This window comes from Palaemon carinicauda, chromosome 8 (genome assembly GCF_036898095.1).
Source record: "Palaemon carinicauda isolate YSFRI2023 chromosome 8, ASM3689809v2, whole genome shotgun sequence".
In the NCBI taxonomy this organism is placed as follows: domain Eukaryota; kingdom Metazoa; phylum Arthropoda; class Malacostraca; order Decapoda; family Palaemonidae; genus Palaemon; species Palaemon carinicauda.
The window spans coordinates 3,665,077-3,680,076 of NC_090732.1; the positions used below are offsets into that span (position 1 = coordinate 3,665,077).

General features: G+C 34.9%; 1 protein-coding gene across 1 annotated transcript in view; it reads right to left on the reverse strand.

Annotated features, from left to right (window-relative positions):
• Positions 1–15,000, reverse strand: part of rdgA (retinal degeneration A) — a 390,177-nt gene that overhangs the window by 25,026 nt on the left and 350,151 nt on the right. Inside the window, 1 exon segment of the mRNA XM_068377671.1 lies at positions 6,961–7,102. Within this exon segment, the coding sequence (XP_068233772.1) occupies positions 6,961–7,102 (142 nt within the window).

Below are 15,000 nucleotides of genomic sequence, written 5' to 3' on the forward strand. Positions count from 1 at the left end.
TATTAGTGTGCCTTTTTCCCATTCGTATAGGGTATACGGTTGCCTTCTTCTGAAGGACTTTGCTTTGGCTTTGGGGTGGACCGTAGTCCCGACCGGCTGCCCTACCCGCCATCGCTAGACCCCGGGAGCGTATGTTTGTGTTATGCCAGTCACCATCGGCTCTTCCCAGCAGCGAGGAATCATGGCGTGGTTAGGTCGACAGTTCGTTAGGATTCGTTATAATTCTTATCATCTTTTGTATTCAGACCTTTTAATATGATTTAATGCCATACAATATTCTATGAGTTTCAATGCATCTGTAACCAAACTGTGTATAGATGTCTTCCAAAGCAAAGATTTGAATCCGTGGAACTTCAGAAGTTCAAATTTGGTTTAAAGTTTTAAGGTTTAAAGGCCATTTATGAATAAAAGGGGCAAGGGACAGTGACACTGCCCTACCGAGCAGGACAATGCCATAGAGACTGACCATATACTCATATGATCAGCGCCCAAGGCCCCTCTCAACCCAAGCAGTTATATACTGTAGGTCTCATTTCATAGTTTATTTGTTACTTAGCAGTTTAATATTGTTGTTCATCTCGATATGTTTAATTTATAATTACTCTTTTATAGTTTACAACTGACTTTTCTATGGCTTTTCGCCAATGAACAGATTAACCCTTTAGGGCCTTTGAACTTAAAGTATTTTCAACAAGAGTTGCAGCTTGGCTATTGTCAATAACAATAATACTTTCTTCCCGTTAACATTTCCCATGGATTCCTGTACAAGGTTGCTAAATAGCTTTCCAGAGCCAAGTGTTTCATAATTCATTCCATATAATTATCGTTCCTAATATTCTTCCTACTGGATTACGTCCTACAATTCCATCCCCTTTACAGCTATAAGCAAATACACTTCTCAAAATCATCTACAGTACCCTAATATCATATGTGTAAATGAAATATAATAACGAGAACCACTCTCCTCCACAGTAAAGGAACAGATGACTAATGTGCTCGAAATGTTGTAGGACGAAATTGTAACTCACTATAGAAACAGAAAACCAGACGAAACTGTGACTCACTATAGTCTCTCGAACCTAAATCTAACAGATCGCTAGGCTAACAGATCCGATAGACTGCCACAATCCTTGGTTGAAATGAAACTTGACATAATGAAAGAGATAAAAAGTAGAGAATATATTTCGTCAAGAAGAAAAGCTTGATAAAATAAAATAGAACGTGTTCACACTGTGTAAAACGGAAGAACATATCTTTGAGAGAGAGAGAGAGAGAGAGAGAGAGAGAGAGAGAGAGAGAGAGAGAGAGAGAGAGAGAGAGAGATTGTTTCCAATAGCTTTTTTTCCTGTTGGTGCAACAGGCTACATTTGCAGGTATGATAATTTGCGTTAATGATTTAAGAACCTGACATAATGGTTTCTTATAACTACAATATAAAAATAATAATAATAATAATAATAATAATAATAATAATAATAATAATAATAATAATAATAATAATAATAACTAATGAAATCAAAAGAATATCGTCCATAAGCAGGCTGTATAAAAAGATCGTCAATGAGGAACTCAACTGGGCCACATTGACTTATCATTATCATTACTTGCTAAGCTCTAACCCTAGTTTTATATGCATGATGCTATAAACCCTTTCCAACAGGGAAAATAACCCAGTGAGGAAAGGATATATGGAAACTACGAGAGAAGTAATTAACAAATTGAAATAATTCAAGAACAGTTGCAACATTAAAACAAATCTTTATTGCGAGAATGAAATAAGAAGAAATGTCTCATTACTATTCTAAAGGCGAACCAACCATCTCCCAGTGAGATTTACCTCACTCTTCGATTAAAAGATTATCTTCGACAACAGAACAGTCCTCGTACACCTGACAACATAGGTAATAGGTTGGCCAGAGCACCAGCTACCCGTTGAGATACAACCGCTAGAGATTTATGGGGTCCTTTGACTGGCCAGACAGTAATACATTGGATCCTTCTACCTGGTTACGATGAATTTTCCGTTTGCCTACATATACACCGAATAGTTTGACCTATTCTTTACATATTCTCCTCTGTTCTCATACACCTAACAACGCTGGTATTACGAAACAATTCTTCTTCACCCAAAGGGTTAATATACTGTCATTGTTAAGTGACCACTTTCCACCTTGTAAGGGTAGAAGAGACTCTCTAGCTATGGTAAAGCACTCTCAAATAAACCATTGTTCTCTAGTCTTGGGTAGTGCCATAGCCTCTGTACCATGGTCTTCCACTATCTTGGGTTAGAGTTCTCTTGCTTGAGGGTACACTCGAGCACACTATTCTACCTTATTTCTCTTATTCTTATTATTTTGAAGTTTTTATATCATATATGAAATATTTATTTCATTGTTATTGTTCTTAAACTTCTCTTGTAGTTATTTCCTTGCCTCACTGGGCTACTTCCCTGTTGGAGTCCTTGGGCTTATAGCATCCTGCTTTTCTAAATGGTGTTCTAGCTTAGCAAATAATAATAATAATAATAATAATAATAATAATAATAATAATAATTCAAATATAATTTCAAAAGTTCAAACTTGCAGTAAATGAATTTATGTTCGGCAGGCTGACATAAGTATTGTTATATTGTATCTATGAAATATTTATTTTAATGTTGTTACTGTTTTTAAAATATATTAATTCAATTGTTCGTTACTTCTCCTATCGTTTATCTAATTCCTTATTGCTTTCCTCACGGTGCTATTTTTCCTTGTTGGAGCCCTTTGGCTTATAGCATCTTGCTTTTCTAATTAGGGTTGTAGCTTAGCTAGTAATAATAATAATAATAATAATAATAATAATAATAACAATAATAATAATAATGGAATTACAATTACAGTGAGACAGTCTGAAATATATTTGAATTCACTCCCCATGTCCTGGCAAGGAAACTGAATTATAGGGAAACATTGTTTTAAAAATAGATTATGTCAATCTTAAACACTACTTTTTACACATTATGGTTTAATATACTACGAAATGGAGGGGCTTTTTATTTAGATAGGTATTTAAGTCTACATGTGTTTAATTTCATTTATTATGATGTTTTTGAAACGTTATGAATCACCGATTTGTAAAGGTGATAGTTTTTAAAACACTGATGTGAACCACTGAAATATACTGGATGTAAAAACGCTACTAAGTTATAGTTTTTTTCAATATTGATACGAACTACTGGAAGAGATTGGGTGTATAAACGCTACTAAAGACCTGTCCACTCGATCGAGCATGCCCAACGGGCAAACAGTGATACCAGGCCACAATAGTTAGTGAAAATGAGGGTTGATGACGTCAGAAGCGGGAAAACTAATGGCACGGATCTGGCAATACTGTATGATGCCAGATCCCTGTGGGCCCGGCCAGACCAAGCGCGGCTTGCGGAGAGCTTAGCGGCAAGAGGTTCCCGCGTCAAATTGAAACCTTAGGTATCTTACGTAGGTGGCCAGATAGGAGGCGCGGGAAGCCTCAAGCCGCTGCTTGCCGCCCAAGTCATGCCGCTACCACGCCGCTCATCGCGCTTGGTCTGGCCGAGCCCTGTCTGGTTTTCCCGCTTCTGACGTCATTAACCCTCATTTTCACTAACTATTGTGGTCTGGTATCACTGTTTGCCCGTCGGGCATGCTCGATCGTGTGGACAGGGCTTAAGTTAAATAATTCAACTAGAAGTCTAAATTCCTTACGAAAACCTAAGCTACCCGAGCATCTGTAGTCGAGATTGCAAAAGACTACAGAAGGTCCTCAAATTGCAAACTTATTTGGTTGCAAGAAGATGTTTGAAAGCCAAATTATGTTAAATTTAGGCCTAGGATAGGCCTAACCTGAATGCCAGGCCTATGATTTCCAGCGGCAAAAGTCAACAAATAGTCGGGTTTCATATGAGATAGATATCAGATTACAAATGTCATTTTGCTTTCTGTATTAAATGATATAATATTGTTTTATTATAGTTTTTCTTTATCTTGGTTATTTTCAGTTGGATTTGTGTTCGTATCTCCGAGTGTTTGTAAGTCGAATGTTCGTAAGTTGAAGACCTGTTCAAATGTCATTTTACTGGTGGTGAAACCGAGTTATTGAAACTTCACTTCCTTTTAAGCAATCATGAAAAGATCATTATGTCGAATATATAATTCATCGGTAAGTGAAATTTCCAGTTGATTCCTTGAAAAAAAATATCTAGAACAGTATCAAAATACTTCTAGAGTATCATTGTACATTGTTTAACATATTTTCATTTCATAGCTCTGTAAATTCTGTAATAAGTAATTCTATAATTACTTTTATTTCAAAGTAGTCCTATGAATTTTATAATACGTAACATTATAGGACTCCAAGTTTTCCACTAAAAATTCTACTCGAAAATTTGTAACTCTGAAAGGCGTTTTTTTTCCCTCCCTAGCTATCCTTCACTCATTTTATTTTCATATTAGATAACCACAACTGTAAGGGCAACAAAAGAAAATATGCTTATTAAGAATGAAAAAAAAAATAAAAATTATGATTTAATTCGGAAATCTAGTGACAGATAAGAAAGAGTCTTGTTTTACCATATACAGCAAGAAAATGTAAAACCAAAAGAAAAAAAAAAGAAAGAGTTTTGAATTCGGAAGAAATATCTCTACCTAATAGTTCAGGAAGACACCTGTCTATGTCTATAATCCCTGACATTACAAAGAGACTTAGTTTTCAATGCGATTGCTGGTCTGCTGGGGAAATACAATGATTTCAGTTACATATATAAAAAAATAAGTCAACCTTTGAATAGAAAAAAAGGTACACAGGTGGTGCTAGTTTACTAGATAAGATCACTATAAAGAAATAATTAGTAATATGAATGTACCAGAACAGAATTGGGATGGATTTAATGTTAAAAAAGACATTACTGCAAATACAAATGTACATTCTTCTAAGCATTGCAGGAGCATTAAAATAACATTCACTAAAATACTGTGAAAATAGTCATGAAAAAAAAAGTTGCATGCAAACTAGTCAATCTAGCAAGATAATACTCACCTTCGTTTAAACTAAACCTTTTAAACCTTTTCATCAATCAGAAGCTACTTTGAACTCAAGTTAAAATCGAGTTTACTAAATACAGGGGGGCAAATATGCAATACTCTTTGGTATATCCATTTCTTTGCAATTGGGGGACTTTTCTACAAACCTTGTTTATTTGTCTCATGGATTTCTGCCCAGCATCAATGAAGTGTCTTTAAGAGTATATATTCTACTTAAATACATCTATAGAAAAACCCATATAAGTACCCAAGACAAGAACTATATTAATATTTTGCATCCTCAAGTATGCTATAAAATGTTTTTTATACAAAACCCCATTTAAATAAGAACTATATTGATATTTTGAAGTCTCACGTATGCTATGAAATATTTTTTTTTTCCATAGAAAACCTGATTTAAATCTCCAAGTTTTAAGACAAGAACTATATCAATATTTTTTGCTTTCTATTAGAACGTATGGCATAAAATATTTTCTATAGAAAATCTAATTTGGATTTTAAAGATGAGAACTATATTAATATTTTGCCTTCTCACGTATGCCATAAAATATTTTCTGTAGAAACTCGCATTTTAATGTTTAAGACGAGAACTATATTAATATTTTGATTTCTCTCGTATGGCATAAAATATTTTCTGTAGAAAACCCCAATTAATTTTCTTAGATGAGAACTATATTAATATTTTGCCTTCTCACATATGCCATAAAATATTTTCTATAGAAAACCTCATTTTAATGTTTAAAACGAGAACTATATTAATATTTTGATTTCTCTCGTATGGCACCAAATATTTTCTATAGAAAACCTAATTCAATTTCTTATTACAAGAACTATATCAATATTTTGCATCCTCAAGTATGCCATAAAATATTCTTTGAAGAAAACCCCATTTAAATTTCTAAGACAAGAACCATATCAATATTTTGCATTCTGAAGTATGCCATTAAATAATTCACAAAAAAAAAAAAAAAAAAAAAAAATAATAAATGGTTGTGCAGACACACATTTGACCAATAATAATCAATATTCATAAATGTTCCTTGTTTCCAACTTAAATGTTTAATGTATAGCAGAAACTTGAACCGTAGGGCTAATTTATGACCATGTATGAATAAATGAGAACACTTCATTCTTCTACAGTCATATATTTTATAATTTATATAAACTGTGAACTTCTAGACTTGCGAAGTGTACTGAAGATATAATTTTTGTTGCCAGATATCACCATTTATTTAATCTAAAAAAATTCCTTCCTCTTGACCGGACTTGGTGCTATGGCGTTCTGCATAGAAGTTTATTTGAAAACATTGCACCCCAATGTGTTTTCAGCCTATTTGATCAATAAATACAATTAATACAACATAAAAACATCCCATGAAAATATTAGATCATACAATAATCCTAAGTAGAAAAGTTTATCAGTTTTTTTTTAACTGTTTTCAAGACGTGTAGCCCACCATGTTACAGAGATCCCTCCTCACCCCACCATTGCTAAACCCTACAGTACTAATGATAGGCAGCTTAATAAACAGATAAGACGAAAATAAAGCTAATATGGGAAATCTCATGATGATAAAATATATGGATATACTTTAGATAGGTATTGCAAAACCGCCCCCACCCCCCAAACACCACTCTATTCCCCGCACAGATTCAGGGCGAAATAAGCCCCACCCACTGATGACGTCATAGCCAATCACGTTGTCTCCCACGTTAGCAGCGGTCACAATATTGGCTATGAACGTCATCAAGGGGTGGATTTTATTTTGCCCAGAATCTCTGCAGCGACTAAACATATCAGTACCCAGTTTCTCTGGCGCCTAAAGCATTGCTGCTCCCACCATCACCACCACTTGCCCCAATAACGTTAGTTCAAACATCATACTATTTCACAGGCACTCACCTAATATCTCCTCGAACACCTAAGCAGGTGGCGTCGGTAATTTCAGGATCAAGCACAAAGAGATCTTCCGTGCAGATGTCTGTAACATAGTGAAGGTGCTCCTGTGCATGATCAATTCTGAAGAACCTTTCAGCAGTGCAAGCTGAAAGAAAAAGGTTGTTTTTCAGTTAATGTGAAAGAAACATGTTTTTCAGTTGATGTTAACTTGGGTTTTAACGTATAGTTTTGATCATCACATCAAAATAAAATTGAAAATACAAGCTGCAAGAAAAAACTGGTTCTTCAATCAATGTTAACTTTGGGTTTTAATTTGCCAATGGATTATTAAATCAAATATAGTTTTCACCATCACATTAAGATAAAATTGAAAATACGACAACCTGCAAGAAAAATTTAGTTTTTCAATTAATGTTAACTTTGGGTTTTAACATGTCAGTATATTATCAAATCACATATAGTTTTTATCACATTAAAAGGGAAATAAAAATACGACATACTGTAGAGAAGCATATTTAAGTGCAAACTGCAAGAAAAATGCTATGTCAAGATTTTTCACAATGAATGAGCACTGTTTTTTCTGTTAATGTGAACTTTGGGCTTTTAACTTGTCAGTGGATTATTAAATCACAAATAGTTTTCATCATCATGTTAAAATGAAAACGGAAAATACGACTAACAGTAAAGAGGCCTAATTATGCCGGCTTACTTCTGTAAGAAAATAAAATAATGAACAAATTAATCTAAGAAAATAAAATAATGAACAAATTAATGTAAGAAAATAAAATAATGAACAAATTGAATGTAGAGTATAAAAACAAAGAAAGAACTTGCACAATTGATTTTATCTAGACAACCTCCAACATACACAATTTTCATAAGTGAAATATTATCAATTTTCTCCTATATCTTAAATTAGAAATATGAAGGTTTTGTACATTAAGATCAAATTCAGTGCCACAGCCTCTGTACCATGGTCTTCCACTGTCTTGGGGTAGAATCTCTTTCTTGAGGGTACACTTGGGAACGCTTTTCTATGTTATTTCTCTTCCTCTTATTTTGATGCTTTTATAGTTTATATATGAAAGATTTATTTTGATGTTCCTTTTCTCGAAATATCTTATTTTAATTGTTCATTACTTCACTTGTAGTTTATTTCATTATTTCCTTTCCTCACAAGGCTATTTTTCTCTGTTGAAGCCTTCGGCTTATGGCATCCTGCTTTTCCAACTAGGGTTGTAGCTTGGCTAGTATTAATAACAATAACTAAAAAAGCACTCAGCGTGCAGACCTCTGCCACAGCAGCTTATTTCTCGAAACCAGCTTGCCTTTACCAGAATCAATTTAGACCTTAGGCGTATTTGAAGTCTGTGCGACAACCATGTGCGAACTTGGGGTTAAGGTTGGTGTTGATTAGGTCGACCTAGACCTTGACCTTTGGCTTACAAAAGTGAATCACTTCCAAGTCTTAAAATTTTGCTCGACCTTGTCCTCTGACCTAGGACTGTCAAAATTAAATAACTTCCTCGTCTCAACATAACAATTAATCCCTGAAAGTTTCACTACTCTATGAGTAAAATTGTGGCCAGGAAGTTGTTTACCAACAAACAGACAAACAGGGGTGAAAATATAACCTCCTACCAACCTCGTTAACGTACGTAATACAATTTCAAAATTGAACCACTTCTACATCTCAACATAAAAAGTAATCATTGATAGTTTCACCACTCTATGAGTTAAATTGTGGTCAGGAACTTGATCACACACAAAAGACCTTTTGCTTGACCTTGATCTTTGACCTAGGACTTTCAAAATTGAATCTCTTCCACGTCTCAACATAACAATTAATCAATGATAGTTGCACTACTCAATGAGTAAAATTGTGGCCAGGAAGGTGTTCACAAACAAACAGGCGAACAGACAAACTGGGGCGGAAACATAACCTCCTCCTAACCTAGTTGACGTAGTTAATACTAATAAAATGTGAAATTATACAAGAGCAACCCATCTTCCACCAAAATAGAATCAGTAGGAGTGCCTCACCTAATTAGAGAAATAGAGGGACATGAAAATAACAAGCCACCTGAAGGTGCCCTTGTGAAAACCGTGAAGCCGTTTGATGTCCTCAGGCCGTGTCTCACCATTACATAAAAAGCTGCACTTGAACCACTTGCCCTACAAAAAGGTATCCCTTCTGCCCTACAACCATAACCACTTCTTATTAACAAGCACTTCAAAAGCTTTGCCTGGGTGAACTTTTCCGGCTTGAAATCTCCACTCCCTTTCATCAGAAAAAATAAATTATAATTTGACAAGATCATGTTGTAGAACTGCGTTTATATTAACATAAGAAGGCATCTAAGTATCTATGTAGATGTATGTAGATATATAATAATATATATACATATACATACATATATATATATATATATATATATATATATATTATATATATATATTATATATATATATATAATATATATATATATATATATATATATATATATATATATATTATTCGTTACTCCTCTTGTAGTTTATTCATTTTCTTATTTCCTTTCCTCACTGGGCTATTTTTCTCCGTCGGAGCATTTGGGCTTATAACACCCTGCTTTTCCAACTAGGGTTGTAACTTAGTACTACTACTAATAATAATAAATGTACTAATAATAATACTACTACTACTACTACTATTAATATTATATAGGCCTATATATATACATATATATATACAGCAAACCCTCCCTCAATGGAATCTAGCAAAAGAAAATGTGAACGAAATCCGCAGACCCATTTTTCCTCTCTTGGAACAGTCACCTTTTCCCTTTTATCGAACTTCAGATACGAACAACTTTTAGCAACTTTCCTAATTAGCGCTGGACCCATAAAATGGTTCTCTCGAAACTTCACTAGATAGAAATCTCACAGGGTTCTGCAGAAGGAAGATTCGATTTGTTTAACTAGATCAACTATTGCAAGCAACTCTTTCTATCTGTTATATTTGTAATTTCTTTAATTAAAAACATGAAAGGAAAAAAAACTACAACCTAACAGACTTTGTTTCCTTACAGTAACAGATAATTTCAGAGATTCAGATTCAGAATTTCACCTTCCAGAAGTGAAAAGTAAGTAAAGTGTATCTCATATTGGTGAATGTGTGGCATTTAAGGCCATAGCTACCTACTGATTACTTATTATGATGCAGCATTTACTTTTTCAAAACACTGAAAGAGAGAGAGAGAGAGAGAGAGAGAGAGAGAGAGAGAGAGAGAGAGAGAGAGAGAGAGAGAGAGAGAGAGGAACTCTGTCGAAACATTTTGTTAACAATGAACCAGATCTAACTGCAACCTGCAGAACCAGTGCAGCAAACTACACAGAACAAGAGAAGCTTTCACAATGAGTCACACTACAATCCAGGAGCTAGAACAAAAGGACAAAGACCCCACACAACATAGGTAATTCTGGTCAAGAATACTTCAACGTAACAATTTGGCCACTGGCCACTCTCGGGAGATGAGTGGGCTTTTGTTTGGAATAAAGGCAACACACTATTCCTTACATTAGAGGGGACTAGAGTACCTATATAAAACAAGAGTAGCACCAACCTCAAAATATGACGCCATTTTGTCACCAGCAGCCAGCAGACAAGCCCTTCGTAATGCGGTTCATTATAGGTACTCTAGAGAGTACTATACACTGTACGCATTTATACAGCATGTAAAGTGTATGTTGAACGCTTCTGTATGTAGAGTGCTCGACAATATGACTACACATAGGTAAACATGAAATTATAGAACATAAAAATAAGATATATTATAAATGATATTAAGAATACTTGCAGTTACCTCCATCGAGGAGGTCATGCGATTGAGTCTGTTTATTTATTGATTTGTTTGTGTCTGTGACCCCATTTTGGAGATCACCTGGATCCGGATTCTAGATCTGGGTTTGCATTTTTCTTCATTTTAAAGATAACGTCAAAACTATTTGATGGAAGTTGATGAAATTTTCACCAGATATATTTTAGGTCATGGACGCCCCCATCAAATTATTGAAATTATCCGCATCCAGCTCAGAATTCTAGATTCGGATTTACAGTTTTGGGCATTTTAAAGATAACGTCAAAACTACTGGACGGGTTTTAACGAAATTTTCACCACAGATAGATCTTAGATCATGGATGACCCCATTGAAGTTTGAAGATGATCCGGATACAGCTTCCAGATCCGGATTTGCATTTTTCGTCATTTTAAAGATGTCAAAACAAATTGATGGATTTTGACCAAACTTCCACCACAAACATATATTAGGGCATGGACGACACCATTAACCTTTAGTGGAGGTCAGAAATCTCCGACTGCTCGTTTAACAATATTTTCACGTGGTGAGAGATGTTTCAGTATTTTGTGAGATTATGTTGTTCAATTTAAACCATTTACAAAAGCTACTGAACATCTTTATGAGTAATCTTTGTATATATCTAGTGCTTGGAAAAGATAATTATATTGCAATCAATAATTAGTAGTTGAAATGGAACGAAAGAGAGCCCAAGGCAAATTCAAATAGATAGTTTATAAATTTGCATTTAGAGAAAAACCACACACGTAATTACATTACAATAGATTATTCAGCAAGTTAAGCCGTAACAATAATGATAATGATGACAAAACACATACAATGATATTATTCATGCTCTCGAATAGTTTGTTGACTCCTAATTTGCGAACAACAAACGAACTCTCCCAACTCAATTCATGCTGTCATTTCCAGAGTCAAAAGGGTCTACCATACGATATTCGCTCTTTCTGTTTCTATTAAACAGAGCTTACATAAAATTTGTTTTATTTCTGTTCATGGGCAAAGGGGGGAGGGGGGGGGGGTCGGAAGGAAATGACCCGATGCGTTATTAGTATTAAAAATTTTGTGTGTTAAACCTTTCGCATCTATAAATAGAGCGTTTGTAAGCTTTATTTTTTATTCCTTGGAAATCCGCTTTTATGAGGAATAAAACCCAAAGCTTCGGTCACTTTCACCAAAGCACTTCCACAAAGAACTCAAAGGGTCGATTTAACTCAAAATGAAGTTAACGATTCAATGACCACTTGGTAATATAATGTTCCATTGTATAATTGAGTTTCAACGCAGTCTGTGACAAGGGATTTTCATAATCGAATTGTATACAGGTATATATATATATATATATATATATATATATATATATATATATATATATATATATATACACACACATATATATATATATATATAGAGAGAGAGAGAGAGAGAGAGAGAGAGAGCGAGAGAGAGAGAGAGAGAGAGAGAGAGAGAGAGAGAGAGAGAGAGAGAGAGAGAGAGAGAGAGAGAGAGAGAGAGTTTCAACGCAGTCTGTGACAAGGGATTTTCATAATCGAATTGTATACAGGTGTATATATATATATATATATATAGAGAGAGAGAGAGAGAGAGAGAGAGAGAGAGAGAGAGAGAGAGAGAGAGAGAGAGAGAGAGAGAGTGTGTGTGTGTGTGTTTCAAATTTCCGGTTTTAAGTCAGTCATTTGGGGCTACCCTCACTTTTATCTACTCTTTAGACGACCTTAGTTGCTGAGCAAAAGTTGGCTAATTCACTGATAGAGAAACGAGGCTAGACCCTTTCTCTGCCTTAGACTGTATTCTCCTGAGCACTAGTCTAGACTGAACTCTCTTGAACACTGGCCTAGACTGAACTCTCTTGAGCACTGGACTAAACTGAACTCTCTTGACCACCCTAGACTGAACTCTCTTGAGCACCGGCCTACTGTAGACTGAACTTTCTTAAGCACTGGGCTAAACTGAACTCTCTTGAGCACCCTACACTGAACTTTCTTGGGCACCGGTCTAAACCGCACTCTCTTGAGCACTTACAACAACTCCTCACCAAGGACGTGGTTTAGCAGACAACTGAAACTGTCCTGTCCCTGTAAGCATCTCTTAATCACTGGCTCATGGACTAGCTATTTCCCCTGAGACTTCCACACTCTAACTGTTTTAGCTATATGCACAGAACAGTAGATGCCCTAGCTGCGGCCTAGCCCAAACGTCACCACTGGCCTCTTATCTTACATAATTTTTGTGCCTCCTAAACGTTAGGAATTTTATGTTCCGACACCCTCTCCTCTGTATCTTGCCAGTACTATAGTATTTCCGCTACTCGTTCTTCCTATAACTTGGGAATCATACTCTAGCAACGAATCATCTTTCGTTATCTATAAGGAGCTCAACGAATTTATTCAAATATTTCTACATTTCATAGCCATTATATCATACAACAAATGCAGCCGTTTCTAGTCCACTGCAGGACAAAGGCCACTCCATGTCAAATCATGTCTAGGATTTGGCCTGTTTTCATCACTATGCTTGCCAGATTGGTGATGGTAGGAGATTTTCGTCTCATCGCTCACAGCAAACCAACCTAGCATGGTGGCCCTGACTAGTACAGCTTTGTTGATCATGGCATTACACAAACCCTCTCATCTCGTTAAGGTATACCCACTCTTAGTAAGTCTCTCTCTTTTTTTTTTGTCTTATATCTATATTACTCTCATAATATACACTGCTACAGAAGTACACTCCAAAATCAAACCATTGTTCTCTAGTCTTGAGTGTGTCACAGCCTCTGTAACATGGTCTTCCACTGTCTTGGGTTAGAGTTCTCTTGTTTGAGGGTACACTCGGACACATTATTCTACCTTATTTCCCTTCCTCTTGTTTGTTAAAGTTTTTATAGTTTATTTAAGAAACATTTTAATGTTGCTGTTCTTAAAAGATTTTACTGTTGGAGCCCCTGGGCCTATAGAATCCTGGTTTTACAACTAGGGTTGTAGCTTAGCAAGTAATAATGATATTAATAATCTAATTATATCAACCTTTTGTGCTCACATTCAACATTCATATATCACTTCATAAAGGACCCCCACTCTCTACAGGACCTCCACTGTCGTTTTACCTTGTTCGTTCAGAGTATTTAACGTTTCATATCGCGTATTGTTCATTTACTGTTAAATTGTCACTGTTGTATGACTGTTGAAATAAGAAAGTCTTCAGTTTCCTCTTGAAAGCCTTAATGTCTTCAATCACTCGAATGTTTCGTAGGAGCTTATTACATAGTCTCGGGGCCGCATATTTAAAGGCTCTGGAGCCAAAAGTAGACATAAATCTAGGTCTAACTTCCACAGATACATTATATCTTGCTTGTTCCAGCTATCCTGTGATACACCTCTTTCCTTATCTAAATATTATCCATAACATTTACTACTAAAAGCCTATATAAATACAGAACATTCTATTTCTGCCATATAAATGTTCCAAGATTCACCACTCCAATGTTTTTATTCATTCTACTTCTTAATTTTTTTTTTAATTCATTTAATTTCAACTTTCCCCTATCACAAAATAGTTTAAATTTTCACTGGCATCTTAAAGCTTCTTGATCCAATAATCATTTACGACATTAACATATTATTATTATTATTATTATTATTATTATTAATATCATTATAATCATTATTATTACTATTACTATTATTATTATTATCATCATCATTGGCTAAGCTACAACCCTAGTTGGAAAAGCAGGATGCTATAAGCCCAAGAGCTCCAACAAGGAAAAATAAACACTGATCGAAGAGACATAGAACATACATTGTAAAAGAAATCAAGAGAATAACCATTAAAAGAAATTAAGACACACAAACGTCGTGTTAGATATTTGTAAACAAATCAAATAAACAAAAGCAATATATAAAAGTCGCTAGAACACTTGCAAAACTACCATAAAGCCACAGTATTACTGAAAGTACACAACAAGGGACGCCTTTGGAATATTAAAACAAAGAGCAATACTACAATTGAAAACGGTGGAATAGTCTGGGCTATTTTCAGGGATCCGGTTCACAAGAGTACTTTTGAAGTGTCTATGAAAAGGAAGGTTGCATATAGTAGGTAAAATTTGTTTTATTAACGTAGTGTACTTTAAGTTAGTTAAAAATATACGTACATACAGTAGTA